At 40.2% G+C, this 24,264-nt stretch overlaps 1 protein-coding gene across 4 annotated transcripts in view; it reads right to left on the bottom strand.

Moving 5' to 3' along the window:
- Positions 1-863: 863 nt before the first annotated feature.
- The window catches only part of ST3GAL6 (ST3 beta-galactoside alpha-2,3-sialyltransferase 6), a 53,199-nt gene continuing 29,798 nt past the window's right edge, over positions 864-24,264 (bottom strand). For 3 of the 4 annotated variants that reach the window (XM_008502627.2, XM_030469650.1, XM_008502628.2), the window contains 8 exons: positions 24,023-24,100; positions 21,145-21,248; positions 19,910-19,973; positions 14,092-14,187; positions 11,696-11,882; positions 10,466-10,603; positions 6,606-6,758; positions 4,397-5,205 (listed from right to left, as the gene is read on the bottom strand). In XM_008502627.2, coding sequence (XP_008500849.1) covers positions 5,125-5,205; positions 6,606-6,758; positions 10,466-10,603; positions 11,696-11,882; positions 14,092-14,187; positions 19,910-19,973; positions 21,145-21,248; positions 24,023-24,100 — 901 coding nt within the window. In that variant the 3' untranslated portion in view covers positions 4,397-5,124. Of the gene's footprint in view, positions 5,206-6,605; positions 6,759-10,465; positions 10,604-11,695; positions 11,883-14,091; positions 14,188-19,909; positions 19,974-21,144; positions 21,249-24,022; positions 24,101-24,264 lie in introns of all 4 variants that reach the window. The other variant, XM_030469640.1, reaches the window with a different exon arrangement.

The following is a 24,264-nucleotide window of genomic DNA, read 5'->3' as shown; positions in this document are numbered from 1 at the left end:
AAAAAAGGCACAGTGAATGGGAAGCCAAAATACCAGCTGCCTGTAGAGGTGGTGCTGTGAAGGGGTGGTGCTCACCAAAAAAGCCAGAGATAACTGCCCAGGATGGGAGATGCACACCGTGTCCCTGGCTCTCCCTGTAATCTGCAAAGAGCTTTTCCCATTCCTCCTCTTCCCCATTTTTTCCCCTGCAGCAAAAACCCAGTGTGAAAGCAGCCACTGATCATTTGTCACTGATCTGTATCACTCATCAACTGTGGCTCCATTGTGCAAATTATAGCCAACATGTAGCTCCTCAGACCTCACCTCAAGACAGGCACTTCCCTCCCTCCAGGCTGGCAGACTCCTAAACTCTCAATAAAAAAAAGGAACGTATTGAATACCTGCTTGTGTCAGGTCCTAAATCATTTCCTAAATCTCCCTCAGACACCCTGAATCCATGGGCTAAGCAGTTCCTCTTTCTCAGCATCTCCTTTTTACCGCACAGAGATTTGTCTGAAGTCTTTTGTCACACACCATCTTCTTAAATGTCTTTTATCTTAGCATCCCCCTGGAAAGCAAGACAGGCAAGATTAAAAAATATATGAAAAATTAAAGTGAGGAGGATGCTGCTCTTGACCTTACCAGCAAAAACTGTCCTGATTTTGCTTCTACTCAGCCTGGAGTGAGATCTCCACCCACATTACAGCTGAGAGTTCAAAACTGTTCAGCTCTATTTGCTCTACTAAGCACCAAAGTTTGTTCTGAAACTTGATATGGTATTTGACAGCACTGTACTTGACACAGCATTAATAATGGTTCTGTGCACAGGCACACTCATCCGCACACACACAGAGCACTGACCTTGCAAAGATAAGCCTGAGGGCATTGTCTTTAACACAGTTTATTCACAGGGGGAAAAAATGTCTTTCCATTTGTAGCATTCAAATTTCAATACAGCTGGCACTTAAAAGGCATATAAAACTTAAGACAAATGTCAAATTGAGTATTTATTGATACCAAAAACAGATGTTGAGCTTTGTATGATCTTAAAAATCAGACTACACTTAGAAGTTAAGGTATTTATACCACCTCCCAGGACACTGTTAAAAAGGAAAACGTGACATAGGAAACAAGAAGTACCACACGCTAATTATTAAACACTAAAGTTCTGATTCTGTATTAACACCAGCAATACAGTCACTGGAAATACTATTTAGTAACATCTTTTAGGCACTCTTAGATTCGTATTTAGTGCAATAGTTTGTGACCTTCCTTCTTAGGTCGTATCTCCATATTCCCTTAATTATTACAGCAGAGGAAAAAATGCTTTCCCAACAGAAAAGAAAGAAAAACTCCTAAAAGTCTGAGCCAAACAGAGCTTCCAGCTGACACATGCCATCCTGCCTCTTTTGCGTGTACCTAGGTACCTTCAAGCTGGGGTCTTTCTGACTGCACAGCATGTTGAGGGGACTGGCAGATAAAATACAGGAGCAGCTTTGCTGTCGGATGCTGCTGTCTTGAAATTTAGGGGGCTGGTGGAGAACAGGACAGAAGAAAAAGGGATGAGACAATCTGACTTTTCAATTGATAAAGGAAGAAAATTAGGGAGACACACTGGGTACCCATATAGACACACTGTTAGGACATGGAAATAAAAGCTGGCAGCACCCTGGGATTCAAAATTGGCAGCTTTGCTGCTCTGATAAAAAAAAAAAAATGGGTATTTTTTAAAGGTAAGTTTCAGTGTAGATATTTCACTTTCAGGAATGGAAAAAATGGAAGAATAAAAGCTTAATAGCAGCTCACTCTCAGAAAAGGTATTTTGTATTTGGAGTTAGTATTATCGTTCTTTTCAAGAAGTCTAAGACAAGTCTTTGGTATTGCAAAGCACCTGCAAAAAATGCACGGCAGGGTGGAACAGACACTATGATCTGTGGGCACTACTGAGAAACATGGTACACACAGGTGCTCTCGCCTGCATGAGTGTAAAAGCAATCCCATTCCTCAGAATGGAAGAACCGACCATGTGAAGCAGGTGATGAAGCAGGGCTGGTGTATACAGAATCCTACCAAAACATATGGGGGGAAGGGCATAAATCACTTGGCTCACTGCTCATTATTGAAAAGCTACTGGCCTGCAAGCTGCACTTTCAAGAAACCCTCCCAAAATTAGTATCCTAGTTTTTATCAACAGAATCGCCTCTTGGCTGAGTCCCAAGTGAACAGGTCTGGCTCTAAAAGTTAGTCACACATCCTGGGACTGTAACTTTGGCATACATGGAATCCATATCCTTGCAGGAGCACAGAGTGAGAGAAAAATATCCCTGGGAGTACTGCTTAATTTCAAAAGTCAGTCAGACATATAAATGGGGAGGCTTACTAAGAAGAAATAAAAAGGAGCAGTTGCAGTTGATATAGATAAATGCTCATAGCATATTAAATATACTGAGACTATCAAACATTATAAAAAATAATCTTAGGGAGACAAAAGTTTATGTAGTAAAAAAATAATAAAGGACCCTCTTGAGTTGGGGGGGGGGGACACATCATTTGCTTGCCATGAAGACTTCTTCATAATTCAGGGGATTAACTATAGCAGAACAAAACCCCCCCAAAACGGACAAAACTCCTAGGAAAATTAGGAGAAGGAATCAGTTCACTTTAGTGGGAAGACTATCACTGAATAGGAAATAAACCCTCAGAAGCAGAGCTCCCTACCCACCTGCTGCCATCGAGGTGGAGAAGCAGAGGGAAGCAGCCTACCCCATCACGCTGTGAGAAGGCAAACTCAGCAGCTTTCCTGGAAAAAATCCTCATGGTCAGTGTACTGTGTGGCCTTACATGGATTCAACTGGATCCCTGGTAGAATTCTGTAAGAGAGCTGGGAGACCCAGCTCTGGGAGCAACCACGGGTTTGGAAGGTGAAGAGGCAGCACTGTGTTCCTGCGTGGCTCTGCTCTTTAGAGTCTGAGATCTACCAAGGACCTGTAAGCAAAGAGTGCTTGGACAACTGAAGCCTTGCAAGAAGCCTTACCTCAGAGATTTTTCATGTGGCATCGCTACTGTCAGCAGTTTGAATCACTGCAGGTCTGCAGGTGCAGAGACACATGCAAACCCCAAAAGTTTGTAATTAACTGAAATGATATCAAGAAATAAATGCTGGTAGAATTAAAGACAGTAATATTGGTTTTTGCTGGTGCAAAACCCCACCTGTTTGTATGGAAGATTTTTGAGCAAAGACTTCCTCAAAGGCTCAGAAATGGGCATGTTTTTAAAAAAAATGTGAGCAACTAAGCAAGAGCCCTTCTGCCACCAGGTGAAGAAATTCTGATTTCCTCCATTTCCCCCAGTCACCTGCTCCAGTGCCCCAGGGCACCCTTTCCCCCAGGCTCTTGCCTGCCTTCCCTCCACACAGCTGGACAAGGGGCCACCTCCTGCAGCATCACCTGCATCAGATGGGCCCCAGGGCACAGCCTTCCCTTGCTGGGGACATGCCCAAATCCCTCTCTGCTCCTGACACAGCTTTCTTTAGGATCAAATTATTTCAGATATGTCCAATTTCCTTGCAAAGGACTACAGCTCAGAACCCACAGAAGAAATAGGAAAAGAGAAAGATGACTCTCTGGTCACTACGATGCTCATTCCTCTACACCCTAGCAGCAGCAATGAAATTGCGTTCAGTATTCCTGTAACCTTCAGCTTCTGAAAACCACAAATATTGTGCTTTTCACCTGTGTGTGGTTTAGATTTGTATTTTCATTGTTTGCACTGTTATTAAAGCTCTCTGTATCTTTTTATTATAAAGCAGCAAAAGTTTTTCCATTAATTTTAAAGACTTTAAGTGGATTCCTTTGTGCTTTATCAAGATAACCACAGGATCTCCAAGCAAACCTACCATATGTTAAAAAAAAAAAAAAAAGTATACTGAGAGAATTAGAACAGCATACTACTTGTTGTCCTGCAACAGTTGTCAAGAACGTTCCCAGACAGATTTACCTCATTTCAAGCAAGCTTGTCTGAGATCAACCAATACAGAAAATAAGTGTCCCATTAAATGTTTCAGTTAAAACCCCAAGTAAGTTCCCACCACTAAATGCTTTCATTCAGCTACATCCTTTAAACCTAAAGGTCAAGACATGAGAGGTAAACAGGAACCAAATGATAAAACTCATTACACAATCTGAGAAAGGAGATGGCGCTGGTTTGGAGAAATACACCTCAATTCTTGGTGACTGAACAGAAAGATACACAAGATCCTGCCCTAGAGAACTCAGAATCCAAAAACATTGGCTCTAAATTTAAACTCAGGTGTGAGCATCTCTGTCTCAGCTCACCTTTTTGTTGTAGTCTGGGGGAAGTGGCTGACACGTGGGTAGTTGGGACAATTCTTCAGTCTTCACACTCCCTCTTTTCTAAGTCAAGTTACCAACTGTAAAATTTATTGGACATACAACACGAGGAGGATGGTTTTAAACTGGGTACAACACAAGCATTACTCAACACCAATATCTCCACAAATGAGCCCAAGAGGTCTTCACCTTTGGAAAAGGCAGGTAGCAGTTCAGAGCTGATGGCCGGGGCAGCAGCTGTGGCTTCTTTACTGAAGATGGATGTACCTTCCACAGAGTAGGGCAGACCAAACCCTGTATGTACTCTGTGTGTTCCCCCTTCTAAACACCAAGTTATGATTTATAGGCATCATTTTAAAGCCAATTTCATACTACAAGACAGACATTCAAGGCTTTACATGCATCTGCTAATCAAACACTGCTCTCAGTCTCTTGACACTGTAACTCTTTGGGGACAACACCAGAAATGTAAGTATTCCAGAGAAGTAATCACTTGGAAAGAGTTCTTGCTGATAAATAAGTGATGTGCATCACATTTTTATATATCCCTGATACTTTCAGCTGAAAGTTTCATGGTTTTCCCATTATTAAGTAGCTTCACAGAAATTCAGTTAACTGTTTGCAATAGTCCATTACCCTCAGGCTTAGAAGAAGCTTCTGCCTTGATGAGGCTCCTCCGTTCCTTTTAAACAGTAAACAGTTATGCTGCACTTAAAAAATAAAAATGTCATACAAAAAATAAATCTCTTTCAAATCTTGAAAATAGTGATTGTTCTTCATATTTTCCATTCAGTTTTCATGTCAAATTGACCACAAAGTTCTTGTCTATAAGCTTCTTCAAAAATTTCTGCTCAGCATTGATGTTGTGGTATTCATTCTAAAGAGATGTGAGGGAATAATAAAAAAAATTAAATTCCATTTATTACCAGAAGCATCCATTCACTGTTCTATCCTTTTAATTACCTGCAATACCTGGAAGATGGTACACAAGGGAAAGCTCTAGGGAGAAGATTTATAAGCAAAAGTTCTTGCACATTCTTCTAAGGAAAAAAGTGAATGACTTGCTCAAAAATTTATTACATCTTCCATCTTCGGACACAAACTAAGAGGTATGATCCTTCACTGGCAATAACAGACAAGATGTGATTTTGTAGAAGTCCTTACTAGTAACTCTCTACTCCTCTCCATGTTTACAGGAAACAGCTGCATAACCACATTTACAGCACAAGCAGTTAGAAAACAACTAATTCTCCAAGTTTAACACAGGTTCTTGGAGAGCACGCACATTATTTTGCAAACCAGATGTGCCCTGCCGATCAATTTCAACAAGTCAAAACCAATCTGTCTTCTGTGCTGTCCAGATCCTGGATATACAAGAGACCACTAAGACCACAGGGGAGGACAGCACAATTAATGATAAAGCTCTATTGTTTCTTTTTTGAAAAAGTTTCAAGATTTCAGAAAACTTAGAGATGTAAGTTCAGTTGGTGATAAACCTTACTTGAGCTTGGCATATATTGCAAAAAAGCAGTGTATATGTCAGTGGAAAATTCTCTTGGAGCTGAAGGCACCTGGGTGTCCTCAGAGATGTGAGAGGCTCCTATGTGCATTGCCCCTATTCTTCCTTATCAGGAAAGGGAGGGAAAAAAATGGTACCCACATGTAATGGGCACATACATGGAAATCTGTTCACATTGAAGTAAACAGCTGAGATTGAGCTGCTCAGAGTATGGAGCTGAAGATGAGAGACTTAAAAGAATAGAGGCATGGACATAACAAAGCACGAGGCCCTTCTCTGCAGGATGGGAGGAAAAGGCATCCCTGATGTTTGCCAGCCTCCTGCTGCTCTATCTCCCTGGAAGTTGTGGCTGTCCCCCTCTTGTAAGCAGTTCCTTCTCTTCCTCCCCCCTTTGAGAGCTGCATTTCTTTTCTATATTCAATTTTTGAAATTCTGCTCATCACAAGTTTATAGATCTTTAACTCCTTCCTTTTCACTTCACTGTTCTTTCTCTGGTTGGTTTGTTTTGGTTTTTTTAAGAAATTTGGAAACTATGACAAATATTACAACCAGCTGCTAAGGAAAAAGAAAATGCAAACAGAAGCAACACTCTATGTTCTGACAGTTCTGGCAAATACACCTCTGCGAACAGGAGCTATGCAGCCTAAGGATGACACCAGCAAATAAAACCAAAACAGAACAGGCAAATGGGTGTATCTCATCCCAGTGCTGCACAGTGTGGTGGAGCAAAAGGGACACAAATATCCACATTGTCATACCTGCATCATCTGAGACATCGTGTCATTGCCATAGTAGTGCAAAGAACTGTTTCGGTCCGTGAAGTCATATTTGAAGCCTGCCAGGTGAACTTCATGGCAAATGTGAAATGCCAGTGTAATGGCAATCAGCCCTGTTGTTGGATGCTTTGGTTTCTTGAATGAAACACAAAGAGAACACGTACATAAATAATTGGCAGTTTGATGGGAAAAGAAAGACTCAGAACCAAGGCAGCAGGTATCAGGCAGCCTGGCTCTTCTGCAGACATTTGGTTTTGTGGTTTGATCCCCTCAGGTCTCATAATGAATATGCTGCTGCTGGAAGGTTTTGCATGACTAGAACATCTGCCATGCTTGTCTTCCGTGGGATTCCCTGGTTTCTCATGAGGGCTGAGCCCATACTGTAGTCCTTCCCTCAGCAGAGGCATTAGGAAGATCCCCCCATCCCTCTGCACAGCAACCTACTTTCATGAAATTGCTCAGGCTTCAAGATACATTGGAGACCATTTCACCTCATCAAATTTGGCTGAACTAGCAGAAGTTTCTAGATGATGGGGAAAAACATGAACATGACTCAAATATTCATAACACCGAACTTAACATGAGTGCTACTGCTGCATTAACTTGGCTACATCTGAACTTTTTCAGAAGAGGGAAATTCCAAAAGAATACAACTTTAGACCTTCCCCCACTATTTCTATTAAAAGGAAATAAAGTGTAACATTTTTTCTTTTCTTCCCCCTCTCCCCTACAGTGAGATAGTTCAGAAGTAAGCACAAAGTAAAATAACAAGAGCAGGTCACAGACAGGTTTTAACTGGGCAGAATTAAGAGTACCTAACCATAAATTAGCATTTATTACAAAGGCACAGAACAACTCACTGCAACTACCTCTCCTATCTTGTGATCATATACCTGACTCTTAACAGCAGCAGTAGCAGCTAAAATGATCTCAGGAAGTAAGAGGCAAAGTTTGTACAGAGAGGTGAAATCTTCCCTTAGCCTAAGTGGTGAAGCTGAGGAGAAACAGTGCCTTCAGAAATAGACAAAACTTTCGTGCACAAATGCCAGTCCCAGCCAAAAATCACAGTTTTATCAGAGACCAAATGAGCTAAACACTCTAACTAGCTGACACCAAACCTCAGCTGAGCACAAGATCATATATTTTTCTGAGCCCTTGCCCAAGGCTCAGCTCATTTGCCTCTGAAAATAAAGTGGGCAAACCAGTACTGGATGAGTCTGCACACAAAAAAGGCACATGCACTTGACACAAAAATATTTATTTGTATCATATGATACAAAAACAAATCCTCAGGAAAAAAACACTAACATCAGCTCTAACATAAGCCTACTTGTCAGTACAGTCACAGAACTGTACTGTCATGTGGTATTTTTTTGTACCTTTATGCAACTTTGAGTACTGAAAAAATATCAACTTAAAAAGTACACTGTCACTGAAGGCTCCTGCCAGCTAGCAAAATAACTTTCTGCTCTGCTCTACCATAAACTCAGTAGTGATTCTGTTGTGACTCTTAGTGGTGATTCTCAAACTAAACAGGACCCAAAAACCATGGCAGGAATGTTACATGTCAGGATTAGTACAACTTGAAAATACCAGAAACAGCACAAGTTGCAATTATCTCTGTTTTCCTTTGATTATCATAAAGTTCACCTTGAAAGAATATACTTTAAAAAAAATTAAAAATTAAAAAGCAACATTCCATTTAAAATTTGTTGTCATGCTTTAAGGATGCTCTTTTGGCCAAACCAACCTTAGGAAATCCAGTGTGAAATATGGTGAAGGTAGAAGCCTTTACCAAGCAAACTGGTTTTCTGCAGATCCTGCTAAACAGAACTACTGCCAGTGAAATGTGCAGGTCCCAGGATGCCCTACCTATATCTAGATATCCTTGGCCTGTAATGAATCTTGTTCAGCTAGTCATATTTAATAGGAATAGGTGCAGCCCTGTAATGACTGCAACACCTTCTGACTTCAGTGCTGCTGGGGCAGCAAATCTGATTTTACAGCTGTTCTTCCTGGCACTGCTAAGGCCATCACAGCTGCTAACAGAGAAGCAGAAATGCTTGCTGGACTGTCCCCAAATGTGCACACAAGGAGCTTAAGGCTGGCTTAATGAAAAAGACAGCAGAGAAAGCAACAGCTGTCTTCAGCATCTCCTGCAGGCAGAGGGGGCTGAAGCACAGCAAAGGCAGCACCAACCCTCCCCAGGGAGGCACGATGGGGAGAGAGGGCTCCAAAAGGGGTCCTGCAGAAGGCCACCCTGCCAAATGGCCCCCCTCCAATGATCTGCAGTTTCACTGAGCCACTTCCCTTCAGCTGTGCCAAAGAAACTGCAGATGGGATGTGGCTGGCAACCCCCACGCCTCAGATGGGAGGAACAGTGAGGACAAGAATGTCTAAACTTGGCCATCACTGCCACCTGGGATTAGAGGCTGCAAAACCTCTGGGATAGTGCAAGTAGGATGTGAAGATGCTGAAAAGGGGCCCCCCCTTTCATGGACCCACTCTACCCCAGCCCTGGGCAGGGGTACCCAAGGAGCTGGAAGAGGAGCAGAGAGCATGCACATCACCTAAAGTGTGTGAGAGGCCTGGAGTGTACCAGCTCCAGAACACTGCTGTACATCTGCTTGGCTCACTTTACCTCCACTAAGAGGAGAGCACAGGAAGAGACAAGGAAGAATTTCTGAAGCCATGAAGGACACAGATGTTCCACATCCCTCTAGGAGACCATTAGGCACCCAACTACTACTGCTTTCTTCCCTCCCTCAGCTGAAGAGCTGAAAGGACACAGAGCCCTGGCAAGCATGCAGCCAAACTGGGTATTCCAGTTTGAGAGTTAATAAACAGAGGAAGAGCCACCAGAGACCAAAAATAAATAAATAAATAAATAGATAAGTAAAAGGGAAAAAGCAAAAAAAAAAAAGGCAAATATTAGAAAGATTAAACCAGAAATTAAAAGTTTTGATAGACACTCCACAGCAGTAAGTCTATCAAATGCTTCCACACACTGCCAGTTGGCTGCAGCTCTGCACAACAACGTGACCCCAGGGAACCCTATTTGTTCCAAACAGCACATAGTCAGCCCTGATTGCACAAGGGAGTTCTCCAGCTTGAAGTCTTACCTTTCATTAGAAACATTCTTAAATCACAAACTGACAGCTTAAAATGTGTTTTTAGTTCCAAATTGTTGGTCAATTCCTTACAGTGCCAGGCATCAAATCAGTAAGCATAAGAATGTTGCTTGTTGCTAGACATGTGTTATTAGTGTGGGGCTGGCATATCCTGTATGCTCCCTAGTGCCTGCCTGCCCCACCAGCAGAAAATTGCAGCAATAATAGAATTACCAGGTTGTTGGGTTCTTAGGGAGTTTTGTTTGCTTGGTGTGGGTTTTTTTTTTTGTTTCAGTTTTGAAGGAGGTTTTTGTTGGGTTTTTTTTTAGGTTTGTATTTTGTGGTGGGGTTTGATTGGTTTTTTTAAAGAAAAACTATAAAACACCCCACATTCATTATTTCAAGACTCCTTAACATTTCTAGAGGCCCTTTAAACCTGCCATGTTCCAATGCTGGTCTTCTTTTCCCTGTTTTGTAAAAGGAACCATGCCTGTCTGCAAAAGCAGCCACACCTAATACTAATTAGAGAATGCATTAAAAGATATTTTTGGCATACAAGGCTGCCCACTTTCTTTCTGGATTCCATTTCTCCAACTTTTTTGACAACCAACTAAATGCAAACTAATGCAATGTGAACCTAAAAGATTTGCTAACACTAGAATAAATAAATCATTACCTCTGAGTATCCATTTAGTGACACAAAACTAAAAAGCACAGAAGAAAAACACCTACCTCCTTTTTGGGAAACCTTGTTGGGAAACGAAGCCATTCATAAGCTGTTTTTCTGGTGATGCTGGGATCAAGAATCCTGATTTGACTAGATTTGTATATCATGTTCAGAGCTGGTTTCTTCCAAAAGCCCTTAGCACTCTAACAAGGAAAAAAACATACACTTTTAATGATTTAAAACAGTTGATTTTGGTTTTATAGCAAAGATAACCAGAGTAAAATCCAAGGGCAGGATGTTCAGGAAGAAGAAAAGGAGCACTGAACAAAGGCCAGCAAAGACACATGTCAAGTTGTGCTGCTGCACCAAGGATAACTGCCTGCAGCAACAGAGGTGGGGGCAGACTGCTAGAAAACAGCTTTGCAAAAAGGTCCCCAAAAATGGAAAACACTCCCCAGCAGCATACCCTGGAAGCAGTATATGCTCACCATGTTCTTGGTTGCATCAATGAGAGCACAGAGAATAGGAAGACAGAAGTTATCTCCTTCAAGTGCTTTGTATTGTGGCTTTCAGCATCCTCACAAATGCTGTTTTGGGCTCTCTGCTGTGCAAGAGACTGTCAAATTGGGGCAAGCTCAGCAGAAAGCCACTAATACAGCAGAGGAGACAGAGAACACAGCAAATGAAAAGTCTGAGGAGGCTGGGTTTGCTCAGCCCATCTTTACCTATCTCATAGGCAGTTACAAAATCAGACAGTATCAGACTCTTCATAGAGGCACATAGTGAGAGGATGAAGAAAAAAATCTTTTCTGGGAGGGTGGTGCAGTACTGAAACAGCAATTGTAAAAATATCCATGAAAATACTCAGAATTGTCCTGGATGATGCCCCAAGAACCTGGTGTGCCTCCAGACTTGGCTCTTCTATCTTTCAGCAGGGTTTTGAACTGAAGACCTCCAGAGTGAGGTCCCTTCCAACATTATTCTGCAACTCCATCAAGTGCATAGGAGAAAATATGCTGGGAAATAGCTGGAGAATACATTAGAATATGAAACAGAGCTAGAAAAAGGTTAAAAAAGTTTTTCTTAGAGGAGAAGAGCTTTGGGGTGAGGGACTGATCAAGTATGTGGGTAAAAAAGAGGACAGAAGCATTTATGGGAAAGAGATATGGAGCACACTGACTGGGACACACAGTGCTTCCTCCCAGCTAGGAGAACCAAGGTTAAAAGCAAAATGGATATTTCATGTGAGAGATGTGTGCCAAGCTGAACCAAAGTACATGAATAATTAAACTCACCACTTTCTGACCACCTAGTATTTCCCAAAGCCACTTCAAGTCACGGGGTTTGAAGACAATGAGAACCACAGTTGTATTAGGGTCGTAGTGGATCGGATCTGAGAAGATGGATTCTGGATAAGAAAGGCGGAAGGTTGTCCTCCTCCCAACATCCTCTTCATACCCTATAACAGGGCCATTGTTCATTCTGCAGAGACAGAGGCACAGAGATGACAATGAGTACCCCACCCATACCCTTCCTGTGCAGTGGCTGGCACACACACCAGCCTGCAGAGCCCACAGTGTGTCCAGGTAGAGGAGGACTTAGCAGCCCAGCATTTACTTATCACGTTACATGGTAGATAAGCAATTACCAGGTCCACTCACCCTCTAACCCAGGGAGATCAAAACCACATGGGAACTTAGCCAAGGTGGTATACAATACAAGTGAACAATGGCTTATCATCTGTCACTGAAGCCAAAGGCCTTCTGATTTGGCTCCAACACAGAAACTGGAGAAGACCCAAAAGAACATCTGACTTGGAGAATTACGCATTGCTCCATTCATTCTGTGAGATAATCCAAGTCACACAGGAGGCAATTCAAGGATGTTTTAATAGCCTTCACTGTCTACAGCATACAGGGACAGGCATTATGTCTGTGTACCTGACACTGGTACATCTTTATATATGGGGTTTTTGTTTGTTCGGGGTTTTTTGAGTGATGGGTTTTGTGGTTTTTCTTTTTTAATTAATAGTACTTGGACAGCTGCCACTGTTTTGGGATATAACAGATCAATGAGCAAATGGGTCAGGCCTCTTCTGCTGAGATGTTAGAGGGGTTGTATTTAAATTTCCATCTTGTGGGATTTTTTGATTGATGACTGTGTTGCGTATTTTTTGGAGAATTCAAGCAGTCTGTGTATGCTCTCTTCCTGCCAGTGTGATTGACTTCACTGAATGAGAGGCAAAATGCTTAGGAGTGAATTTTTTCAAAAAAAGGCATATGAACAGGGGGACATTTCAAAGTTTTATCAGAGTAAGTTATTAAATACAGAATGCAAATTTCACCTCTGTTCTTTCTCAGTAAACAAATATGCACTATATTTCTGAAACAGTTTTGAGTTTAGAGCTCTTTTTAAAATGTGTGACACCAGTTTACATACAGATTTCCATTTTGAGAGTAGACAGATCTACAAAGAACCTTAATACTTAAAATAGCTTAAAAATAATTCATGGAGCTTCCTGGCATCCTTATAACTATAGTGAAAATAAGTGAAAGGTAAATTTTTTTGCTGGTTGGATTTTTGTTTGGTGTGGGTTTTTTTGTTTGTTTTGGTTTGGTTTTTTGTAAAGTAGAAAGCTCTCAAGCAAGTCATGTTTCCTAAGAACAGGGATATTATCAGGATGGCTTCCTATAGCATTAAGTTTGCAAGAGAAGCTACAACCAAAGAATTGCATGTATTTGTTATCAGTACATTTTCAAATGTATGTCAAACTGCAGTCTTTGTACAAAGCTTTTAATGGTAACACTTGCAGACTAAAACACCACTACTAGAGTAAGCACTAGACTTGATGGCTAAGTAACAAAAATGGGATCTTGCTCCATATTCAACACAACATTGAAGCAGACAAACTGAAACAGCAGCTCAAAGGTCTCAGTGAAAAGAGGGTTCAAGGCACACTTTCTGACTGGGTCAGCAGCCTTTCTGCCTGCAGATAATCAGCTATCATCTCCGTTTCTGCAGTGGAGGAACTGGTTTATCTTATTATGCAGAAAGTTCCCTTACAGTTAGCCAAACAGTCCTTTTTCAGTTTGCTTGATATTTAAATTCTTTTTCCCCCTTTGTTTCCTGCTCTCTCTGAGCACTCTCCTAGCTTTACCTAGTCCAGATGTCTTTTCTTCAGATCCCAGCATCCTCTGGTAGGTTGAAGCATCTTAAACTTTGAATATGAATTAACATGGCTGAGAGAAAGGGGCAGACATCATCATCCTCCAGTTGACATGTACCTTGAGATAGACTTGCCAGTATAAATGTCTCATTTAATCCACATGCCAGCACAGCACAGAAGGTAAGAGGCAAGGCTGCTCAGGGATGCTGGCTCACAGCAAGGGGCTCAGGCAGGGCTCCAGGCTGTCACATCCTTGGACCCAGCCCTGATGGCAGCATCTTGCAGGTCTGTGTATTTATATACAAGGTTGACTGACCACCCAGTAGTCTTTCCCCCATGTGTCAGTCTCTGTGATAATACACTGATCCTTTTTTTCCTAGTTCTTTTTTTAAACAAAAGCTGTGACAGAATAACTGGAATGGAAAGCATCCATTTTCATTTTTTTTAGTAACTGAATTCCAAAGCTACTGGCTGACAGAAAAAGCTTAATTCTTTGCACATATACAGAAAGGAGATGCCATTTACCTTATTATCACATCATAGGAGTCAATTTTCTCCCCTAATGTCTTATTTCGAAGCACTCCTCCATTACCAACCACAACACACCGTCGACAGGCAATGCTGTGGAACAAAAAGAACTTTAATATGAAGCAAGAGAAGTTTTGTATATTAATGATATATTTGCCTCACAAGCATTTAAACAGATTTATTCACTAAGTAAGGTCCACTATCTTCTGGGCCCCTTCAGACTCTCCGTTTCAATCCTGTATCGCACCCTACGGCTGCTTTTTAAAAAAGGCAGCTGCATTATTTCAGGGATTGCCAAGGTCAGGAAATGGCTTCTCCTGTGTAAAAATGTAATTATACATGGTTTTTTTTCTATTGGTTTCCTGATCTCCTAGCCAGTTGGTGAAATGGTTGCCATTAGATAAATTATCTTTCCCAGTGACAAATTTGAAAATTTGTCATGGTTTGGATTTATCAGCCAGGATAGAGTGTGCTTGGAAAAACTAACTTGAATTAAGGTGCTTCTGCAATATTGTACAAATTCACAAATGTAAAGATATCCAACATGAGCTACAGTGACAAGACAAGTTCACAATATACCTTACAGGAACCTGGTTTATACATGTGAAAACCCTTGGCCTGATGACACATGATAGCTCTTCACACAAATATAACTGTTATCAGCTTTTCTACCTGTATTTACAAAGTGCTATAAAAACATTGCACATTGTCATGACATAACACAAGTGATACACCTGACTAGAAGTTGCATTCTCATATGACTAGATTCAAATTAGAAGACAGCACTACTAAGTATACAAAACCACTTCTATAAATTTTATAATACATCCATTCAAAGCAACAGTCCCTTCCAAATTCAGTATACATTCACAGGTAAAAAGCACCTAACAAGTTATTATATGCCAGTGTTAAACTTATGAAAGTAAATTCTAGTGGTAAAATTCTCCAAGACGTCATCCCAGGTTTTATGATTTTATCCTATGCTTTGTATTCAATGGTAGTAAAATGAATGTTTTGCTTATAAACTCACAAAAGAAAACATGCACAGATATGTTTGATGTTGCTTACGTTCAGAAATCTAGCATCTTTAGGGGAGATTTCTATGCAATTTAGAAGACTGCAAACACCACCTCCCCACAGAACAAACATATAATTTTTTTTGTTGCAAAATGTTTATTCGGAGAAAAAGGTGTTCTGTAACTTGGTTGCAGCACGAAAAACAGCAAAATAAAAATCTATGTACTCTCTTCAGACACAAACATGCTTACAGCTTACCAAGCTCCCAACATCCTATTTTCATGGTTCTTCAAATAAGAAAAATGCTCTATGGCATTTCTTACTGAAAGGGGCCCCCGGGACCTAGTGGTAAAGGTGACATGGGGAAAGGTGGCACACTTGTTCTAGTATTTCCTGAGCCGCTTAGGGGAAGCCAAGCACTCATAAATGCCACAAGTTCACATGACAGCATCTCAGAAATCAGAGGGGTCATAAAGCATCCTGTCCTCACTATGCCCATGCCTTCTACACTCACAAAACTCTTCCCTCTCTACTCCAGGAGTGCTTCAGCCCATTCATTTTCCAACTGTTTTTTCAACCTAGTTTTAAGATATCCTGAGAAAGCAGGCTGATTAACATGTCTCTTGCAGAGGGAGGGAGGAAGGAAGAAGTTACCCTTTTCCTGAATTACACTTTGCTACTTGCAGCCAAATCATAGAGCCCAGAGCAATACCTTTGGCTACAGAGAAGCAGCAGTGAAGAGAAACAGACAGCTATAAGGAAAATCAGATGAATAACCACTAAGTGGTCAAGGTAGAATTAGCATTTGGTTGTATCATAATTTCCTGTCACATTTACAGCATTGCTTCTGTAAACCCCTGAAAGTTTACGTGAACTCAAACCTCTGAATTCACTGTCACCAAAAGTTAATGGCACAGATGGGTAACAGGTACAAAAGCTCACGACCACAATGTGAATCCTGATCTGCCACTCAAACTCATGGTAGTATCTCCTGGCTAGAGCATGCTTGGTGGACAGTGGCAGTGACTAACAAGCCAATAAAAATGTCAATATGCCAGAAGAATTGCTCCTAATCTTTCCTTTTATAATGCCTGCTTGGTGTGAATTCACAAAACCAATGTCAGCTCCATTGCAAGTGATTTGTATTATTATTACCGTGATAAGCAGGGAAAAAGTTACTTTGAGGAGGCACTGCTTCTTCTGTCCCTTGTGGATGAACCTTAAATAATTCCTTTTTACATACCTTTCAGTTTCAGGCACAGACTATAATTTAAGAAGCTGCTTCTTTATGTCTATCTCTAGTTATTGAAATAATGCCTTCCACTCTGGTATAAAACTCAAGGGTTCTTCGGTTTCTCTTCTCTGCACTGTGCAGCTGTGATGCAGCAGGACACAGGGCAAAGAGGATAAAATAAAACATGACTTTGGAGCTGGGCAGCTAAGGTTTGTGTAGCTACAGAAGTTGGGTAGCTGTTCTTAAGTCAAATCCAAACTCTCTGCTCCTGCTGATAGATGCAAACCAGATCCTGACCATGGCTAAGAGCTGACTAATTCTACTTGGATGGAAAACAGAATGAAATTAGAAGTTTGATTAAGCTTTCTAACTCCAGTGCCTTTAACATGCACACTCAAAAATAATCAGCTGCCTTCAAATAACCAATAAAGCATACTGCTATGTGAACTTTTGAAATCAATAAAGTCAACAAGCAGATCAAATACTCCTAGTGAAATGTACATTAAAACAGTCATAAATACAGTCAAATCAGTTAGAAAGACCAACTGTTAATCTCTGCCAAACTCAGGAAGTCAAAGCAGGCCAACTCAAACAGGAAGCCTGGCACGAATGCACTATTTCTGAATTGTCTCTTCCACTTAGCTCCCCTGCCCCACCCCAGAATTCAAGTGTTTCCGGTTGTGATCATAGGTCTACATCCTCAATAGAACAGATTCTACTGACAAGGATATACAGGATGGAAAATGGTTTATTCTAGAGTAAAAAAAGAAAATATCATAATATCATAGGAAACAAAAGAAACACAGATAAAGAACAAGACTGGAGTACATTCAAAGATATTTAACGTAAATAAACTAACCTGTACCTACCATGGGTCACAGAAATCAACACAATGATTTTCAGCAGACTGTTACTCCCACATATTTTACCAACCTCACTTGCAGTTTCCTTTCTCATAAATGTTTTCATATTGAAAATAAAATACTCATCCTAAAGAGTAAGTAAAACTCAGTCTTTCTCCAACTCAATAAAGCAGTGAGAAATAAATTCAGATGTCCTTAAACAACATCAAGTGTGCTACAAATGAAATATAACAGACTGAATTGTCTGAAGGTCCAGTTAGGAACCACCAGCACAACAGTGGAAAAAGTGAGAAACAGCAAGACTCCAGTTATAACAATTGAGTATTATATCAACTGAGTTATATCAGTTATATCAATTGAGTGACTAGTGGATTGCACTTGGGACAGATCTGCTTAGGAGTATAAATGATCCTGATGCAAACTGCACAGTAACTTATCTGCAATGTGTAAATGTAATCCCTTTAGCCACTCAAATCATTGCCCTAATCACATGGTGCCCAAGAGTCTCTTATGCTTATGTCTGTCAAAGCCAGACATTAGTTTATATATTTTGTTTATATGAACAAAATGCTAAAAAAAATATTTTTCTAGTTTATAAAGGAAAAATATTGTTACATGGAAATATAGCCTTTAAAGGTCAAAAGGCTTGCACCCTCCACATTCCACTTCAACACTGTTTCTCTAAAAAAGGAAAAAGATTTCAGCCTCAAATCCTTTAACACCCCCCCCACACACAATCAGTTGAGGAATGCAAATTATTTCCTTCAATCTTATTTGGTAAAAGGAGGATGCAGAGATAACATTTTGATGGCTCAGGATTGTGTAAATTAATTTGTAAGAATTTACTGCTGCTGAGCTTAATGCCCTAAGAGTGCCCAGAGTAATTACGAGGAAATAGGTAAGAGTGGGTGTTCAGAGCGGATGTACCTATTCTGTAGATATACCCTTAGCCTGCAAAACCCTTCTCCTACCGGTTATATTCCACTGAAGTCAGTGACATTGTTCACTTGCAAATGGATTTTGGAGAACTAGACGTTTACACAATTAAAGTTTCACCTAAGTTTGAAAACAAAATCCTTTGTAGATCACAATTTTACCTGTCACACACAAAGACAGCTATCTGAGCACCACAGATTTAGTTCTCATACGGATGGATCTAGAAAGAATACATTGTATGAAGCTACTATATTTGATCTGTTTATACTGCTGCCTATTAAATGGTAATAGTTCTCATTTTGCTTCAGTTCTACTGAAGTACATTACTTTCATTAATTTAATATTTCCCAGAACCACTGAACACATCAAGTCAGAGAACTTGTATTCAAAGGATAAATACCAATTACCTTCTTTTTGATCAACAGGACAGATACTTCCTTTTAAATGTCATGCATTGTGTTGCATGTGCCTCTGTTTTACAGTCAAAATTATTACAGAGCTAAACTTGTGATGGTTTCAGGAAATTTCTAACACAACATTTGCCATTCCGTGAACTCAAGATACAAGATTACCCTTTGACAGCCAATTCTGTATAAATTTCCTCAGTTATCACACTCCTGATAGAAAATAGGGCTTTTTCCCTTTTTTCCTTTCTAAAAATAGATGCTAAACACCAAGGAAAGGAAGAAATACATTAGGTGAAGAAAATAAAAACTAGGTTTTAAAACCAAGGTAATTCTTAGGCTTGAGCAACAATTATTTTGTTCATATTCCACCCAAGTTTAATTAAACATGATCCTGGCATTTGGCTTGAAGCAACTGTCTTCTGTTTGATCTTCTTGATTAAAGCACAAAACCAAGTACAGCCAACCTCAGCATTATTTGCATTCAACACTATTAAGAAGTCTTCACATTAACATTATATATGGCAGGTCGTCAGCCTGCTTGCTAGACTGCAAATCCAAGTCATCTGCATAACTTGGTAAACACAGGATTTTAAGATACTTGCCAACCCTACTATGTTACCTCCAAAAAACCCCAAACATAAAAAAACAAACCAAACAAATGCCACCAAGATATACACAGAAAAAGACCCTATAAAACCAAACTAAATCACACACACACAAAGTGTCTTATAACCAAAAGTTTTAAACACAGCAAGGTAAATGCATGGGAAGCATGTTATCTAAGGCATGCCCCACTCCATGCCACACCCTGGTTGCTCCTGAAATGTCAGGAACAGCCTTTCCTGGACACCTACATCTTCCTTAATCACATGAAAAGGAAGCCAAGCATACACAGCAGGCCAGCAGATACCATGGCACAGAGACACACATCAGATTCCTTTAGGGTAGAAACAGCCACTGGTTTGTATCTGCTTATCTCAAACATTCTCTAGATTACACTGATAATGACTTTGAAAGAAGAGACCACATTCAGTTTTTAAGGGGTGGTTTCACTTTCTCAAGTACAAAAAGATACTACAGATGATAGAACTGCATTTAGTGAGCACTACTGCACTTGTAGAAAAACTTGTAACAGTTTAAGGTCCCTCACAAAAAAATTATTCTTGAATGCTAATGCTACATAGACTTAAAATCAAAATTACTTAAATCTTGGAATTGGTTACATATTGCTTGGACACCATCAGTCAGATCTGCATCCTGGCTAACTTTCAAGATAGCATCACTGACACTCTTTTTCAGATAATTATTAAATATTAAAAATGCAGTGAACAAAAGCAGCAGCAAATAAACTATCTCACCTGTCATCTTCATTTGAAAGTCCACAGTTCTGCAGTCTTGAAAGGGCTAAACGAAAAAATTGCTCTAGAAAGCAAATAAAGAATATTAATGAAAAAGTTGAGTACTTTCCAATATAAAAATAAGCATGCCACCCTGACTACAGCATTTTCAGAAATAGGTTTTATGCACTGTGCATAAAAAAGCTCAAAATAAGAACACTTCTAATTTAGGGATACAGATCAATAAATGAAGCCAAAGAAATACAGGTTTGCCAGAGTTTCTATCTGGAAAGGTTCTCCTGCCCCAACACTCCTCTACTAGAAAACTGCATGAGATTTCTATCATAAACACCTTAGTTACAGTAAATAAGCATTAGAAAAGTTTTCAAGATCAGCATCCTAACTGACTTATTTTCTTCTACCAAACGTTGGTTGAAACAAAGGACAGCAAGAGCATCACATTTTGTGTAATAACATCAAACCAGCCTGTGCTCGCTGTGTCACAGCTCACTCTTAACCTTCTCTAAGCCCCAGAGGTGTGGGAAAATGAACATCCTTGTTACACTGATGGAGGGCAAATTGAGAGTCTAAAACCCTGATGTGCAGAGAACTAGAAAGGTGCACTGCTCAGTGTCACACTCTGACACTTGAGACCTTACAACCCTTTCCAAAAGGGTGACAAAGGCCCTTAAGGTCTCTGTCCATGTCCAGTCTGCCCTGAGCAGCACAGGCAGCAGGCACGAGGAGGGAGCCATGAAGCACTGGGAATACCCCATGCAGTGACAGTGACACCTCCCCTGGTGGGAGAAGCTAGCCTAGTAGAAGGGAAATTTTGCTGATGTAACTGCTCCAACCTGAGGACTTCTACCTCAGTAGGACTCTGGATCCCAATCAGCTTTGGTGTGTTGATCAAACCCCATCTCACTGACCCAGATGATATTTCACTTAGCAAAGCACTAGGCAAATCTTTTTGGCACTCCAGCTCCCATACAAATTAAGCTAAGATTCACTCTTCCTCACTCCCACCCATTTGGAGCTTCTCTGCTAAGAGTGGCAATCCCAACAGGGTTTTATTAAGAACAGGAAGGTTCTGGGCCAGAGGACTAAATGCAAACATTAAGTCACTGCTAGGTACCCTCAAAAGGATTGATACCAGTGAACTTAAAAGACCAAGGCCAGAGATTCAGGTGGCTTTACATAACATTTAGATATATCTTTTTTAAAAAAAAAAAAAAAGGTAAATGGGGCACACAAACCTGCTCTCTTTATTCCATAAGGTAGTTCAAACTTATCGCTCCCATGGAACTCTGCCACTCTAATAAAATCATTGGAGCACAGGAATGGGTATATTTTCTCAACACTAATGAAAGGAAAAAGGAACAAGTTTCAAAAATTGGCATTATGTATTTGATTAAGCCAATAATTCATGCAATTGCTTTTAACAAAAGCTTTCTTTATGCTAGCTTAAGTAACACCAATTTTTATAAGAGAATAAACTCATGAACACAGGGAAAGAATGCAGATGATAAACAAATGGGAAGATTTTATACTGGAAAATATAGGTGGAGAGTGAGTCAAAACTATCTTTCTGCTAGTGTAAGTTATATAGAGTCACTAAAATTGCATGACAAAGCTTACACCATGAAACAGCATATGTAAGAGAATACATAACAGAAAAAGACAACTTCAGGTTTGAAAAGTACATAACAGAAGCAGAAAGGAAATTATATATGGCAATTTAGTAAATAAAAATGTTATTTGAAACATGTTGTTTTAACTTGAAAATCAGCTTGAGATGTGCTCCTGGTCCAAACAAGTGGCACTTTATGGCTGAGTTGACACTAGTGAATAATTTGGGAAAACAGGATTTCTATCCATCCAGCAAAAAAGCATGGAGTTCTCCTCTTCACATTACACACATCTTGGCTATTTCTACTCTGGACTAGCACTAGTAGGGTCCTACAGATCAAACACCTCCTAGCAAGCTGCAGCACATCAGGCAAGCTCCTACATTGCACCTTCTAGCTTAGTCCTAAATCGGATGTCTGAAAGTATCCCAGGGTACATGTGCCGGGCTGCCCTGCCACGAGAAGTATAGCACGTGGGGATCACAAGCACATTTTCCTTAAAAATGCATTCCTCCTTCAAACTAGAACACAATGGCATCACACCTTGCAAGCATCAAGATAGAAAGAATGGGTCAATTCTTTCTTCAAAAGACAGACAAGAGTTCTCTCATAGCAGGGAAGGGACTCTTATTACCCTATCTGCCAAGTCTAGACAAATGATTGAACAGCAGACAATCCTGTCACATGCTACCATGCCCTGGGCTTCACCTTGGAACTAAGTCACCGGGTACTCACTGAACTGGTTGACTTTGTAGCAATCCTGAATGCTAGGTCTTGTATTAAAATATTAACAAAGAAGTATACAGTCACAGTGAGAAAGAAAACCTGGTGTTGATCACCAATACAGCCAGTATGACTTGTTCCTCCACTAAGAATACTTAATAGCTATTTTAAAAAAAAATATCTCCATTTCACAAATCATCCATCACACTCTAAACTATACATATCCAACAACAGTAAAATGGAAAGAAAAAACAAAAAACAACAAACAACACACCATAGCCCACACACCAAGAGTTGGGCCATAGGTAAACTAAGCAATACTAGCTAACTTTGAGACATGTGCACTTAACACACATACTAAATGTAGTAACTTGCCTTGCTGTTCAGAAGCAGCTGGTAAGCTTAGACATAATAAATAATTTACCTACTGCAAAGAGATTCTTAATTCCAGCTCTTCCAGCTTTGGTTCCTTTCCAATAAATAATTCTGCCAGGTTAGAAATCCTTGCAGCCTCCCCAGGCTATTACCAAAGTGCACAGACCAGATCTTCAGCTCACACAATCTACCCCTCTAAAGGAGCTATGGAAATATTCCAGAGAAATTGTTCCAGCTCTGTACCTACTGTCTTCTTGCTGTGCATCTGCAGCCTGAGCACACCCTGGGGGCAAGGGACCCAGAAGCTCCTCTCTGGGTCAGGCAACTAACCAAAACTGGTTAGACTGTAGGACTGCTTCAGGAAAGACAAAACTGAGATACTTCATGTTCTTTAAAATAATAATAGCACTGAACTAAAGCCATGTCTTCCTGTGCATAAAGAGGACAGAAAGAAGCAATGGTGTCCTTTCTTAGAGCTTTAAGACTCCCGCAGCCAAAACCTGATCTAAACACCTTCCCAAGCTTTCTCAGGAGCATACTCAGTGTTTCATCAGGTAAAACACAAAGCCAGAAATAATACAGCCTGTCAGCTTCTTGTGTTGTAGCACTTCCTTGATCCCTCTTCATTTAAGACTTCCAGTAACAAAAGCCCTTAGTATTCCCTCACAAACATCTTGGATGCAATTTTGTGACCAGACACCTCTTTTGTTTTGGGTTGAAGCTTTTCTTTTTTTCATCCAATTGCTTCTTTCAAAGGAAGTTTCCTATGAGTTCCTTCAAGTAGAGGACCTCTAGACCCCTACACACTATTCAACAATACTATCAGAGGAACAAAAGGAATAATTCCAAAATTCATTACAATTGCATTTTGAAATTTCATTGAAGGGGAAGAATCTTCTTATTAAAGACTGGATGAATTTTTTCACATTTCATATTCTTCTTTCAAAATTTCTCTGGTCCCTGGTTGCTACAGAAATACTTAGCTACTAAAAAATCTTAATCTTTTAAGTCCATTGTATTAATAGCTGAATGACTGAGTTTCAGCCTTGGACATGAAGGCTCTTTTTACAGGAAAAGCACTAGGAAAAAAAAACATAAGACTTGTATGTCAATCAATAATATAGTTTCACTGTTACTAGCTGTAATATCTAAAGAGGACATTTATTTATTCAGCACATACATCAGCATACTGACCTAGTTCTGTGATATTGTTCAGATGATGATCAGTGATAAGCTAAACAACTTGTTTTGCCACAAGCAGGAACAGCAGCAATGAACCCACGCCCAAATGCTGCATTTCCAGAGGTGAATCAAAACGTGAAACAGTCCCAAAATATGTCAATAGCCTACTTCTACCTCAATCAGCACAGCCTTTTCTTTCCCCCTCCAATTCCCACAGAAGACTCACCCCAGAAGAGACTCAAATGCTGGTTTCAAGAGACAAGTGTCCAGCACATTCCTTCTCTCCACAGCCGTAGGTGGCAGCCTGCAAAAGAATAATTTTAAACAAATAGCAAGAACAAGAATGGGTAGCAGCAACAAAGTAAGGAAATTTGGACAAGCCAAATTAGCAAAAATTGATTACCAAGTTAACACCATGCCAAATTTTCATCGTTGCCTCTGTATTATAAAGATAGATTGCTCTCTCAT

This window comes from Calypte anna, chromosome 1 (assembly GCF_003957555.1).
Source record: "Calypte anna isolate BGI_N300 chromosome 1, bCalAnn1_v1.p, whole genome shotgun sequence".
Lineage (NCBI taxonomy): Eukaryota > Metazoa > Chordata > Aves > Apodiformes > Trochilidae > Calypte > Calypte anna.
The sequence above is the reverse complement of the archived record's forward strand: the minus strand, read 5'-3'. Positions and strand labels throughout refer to the sequence as shown.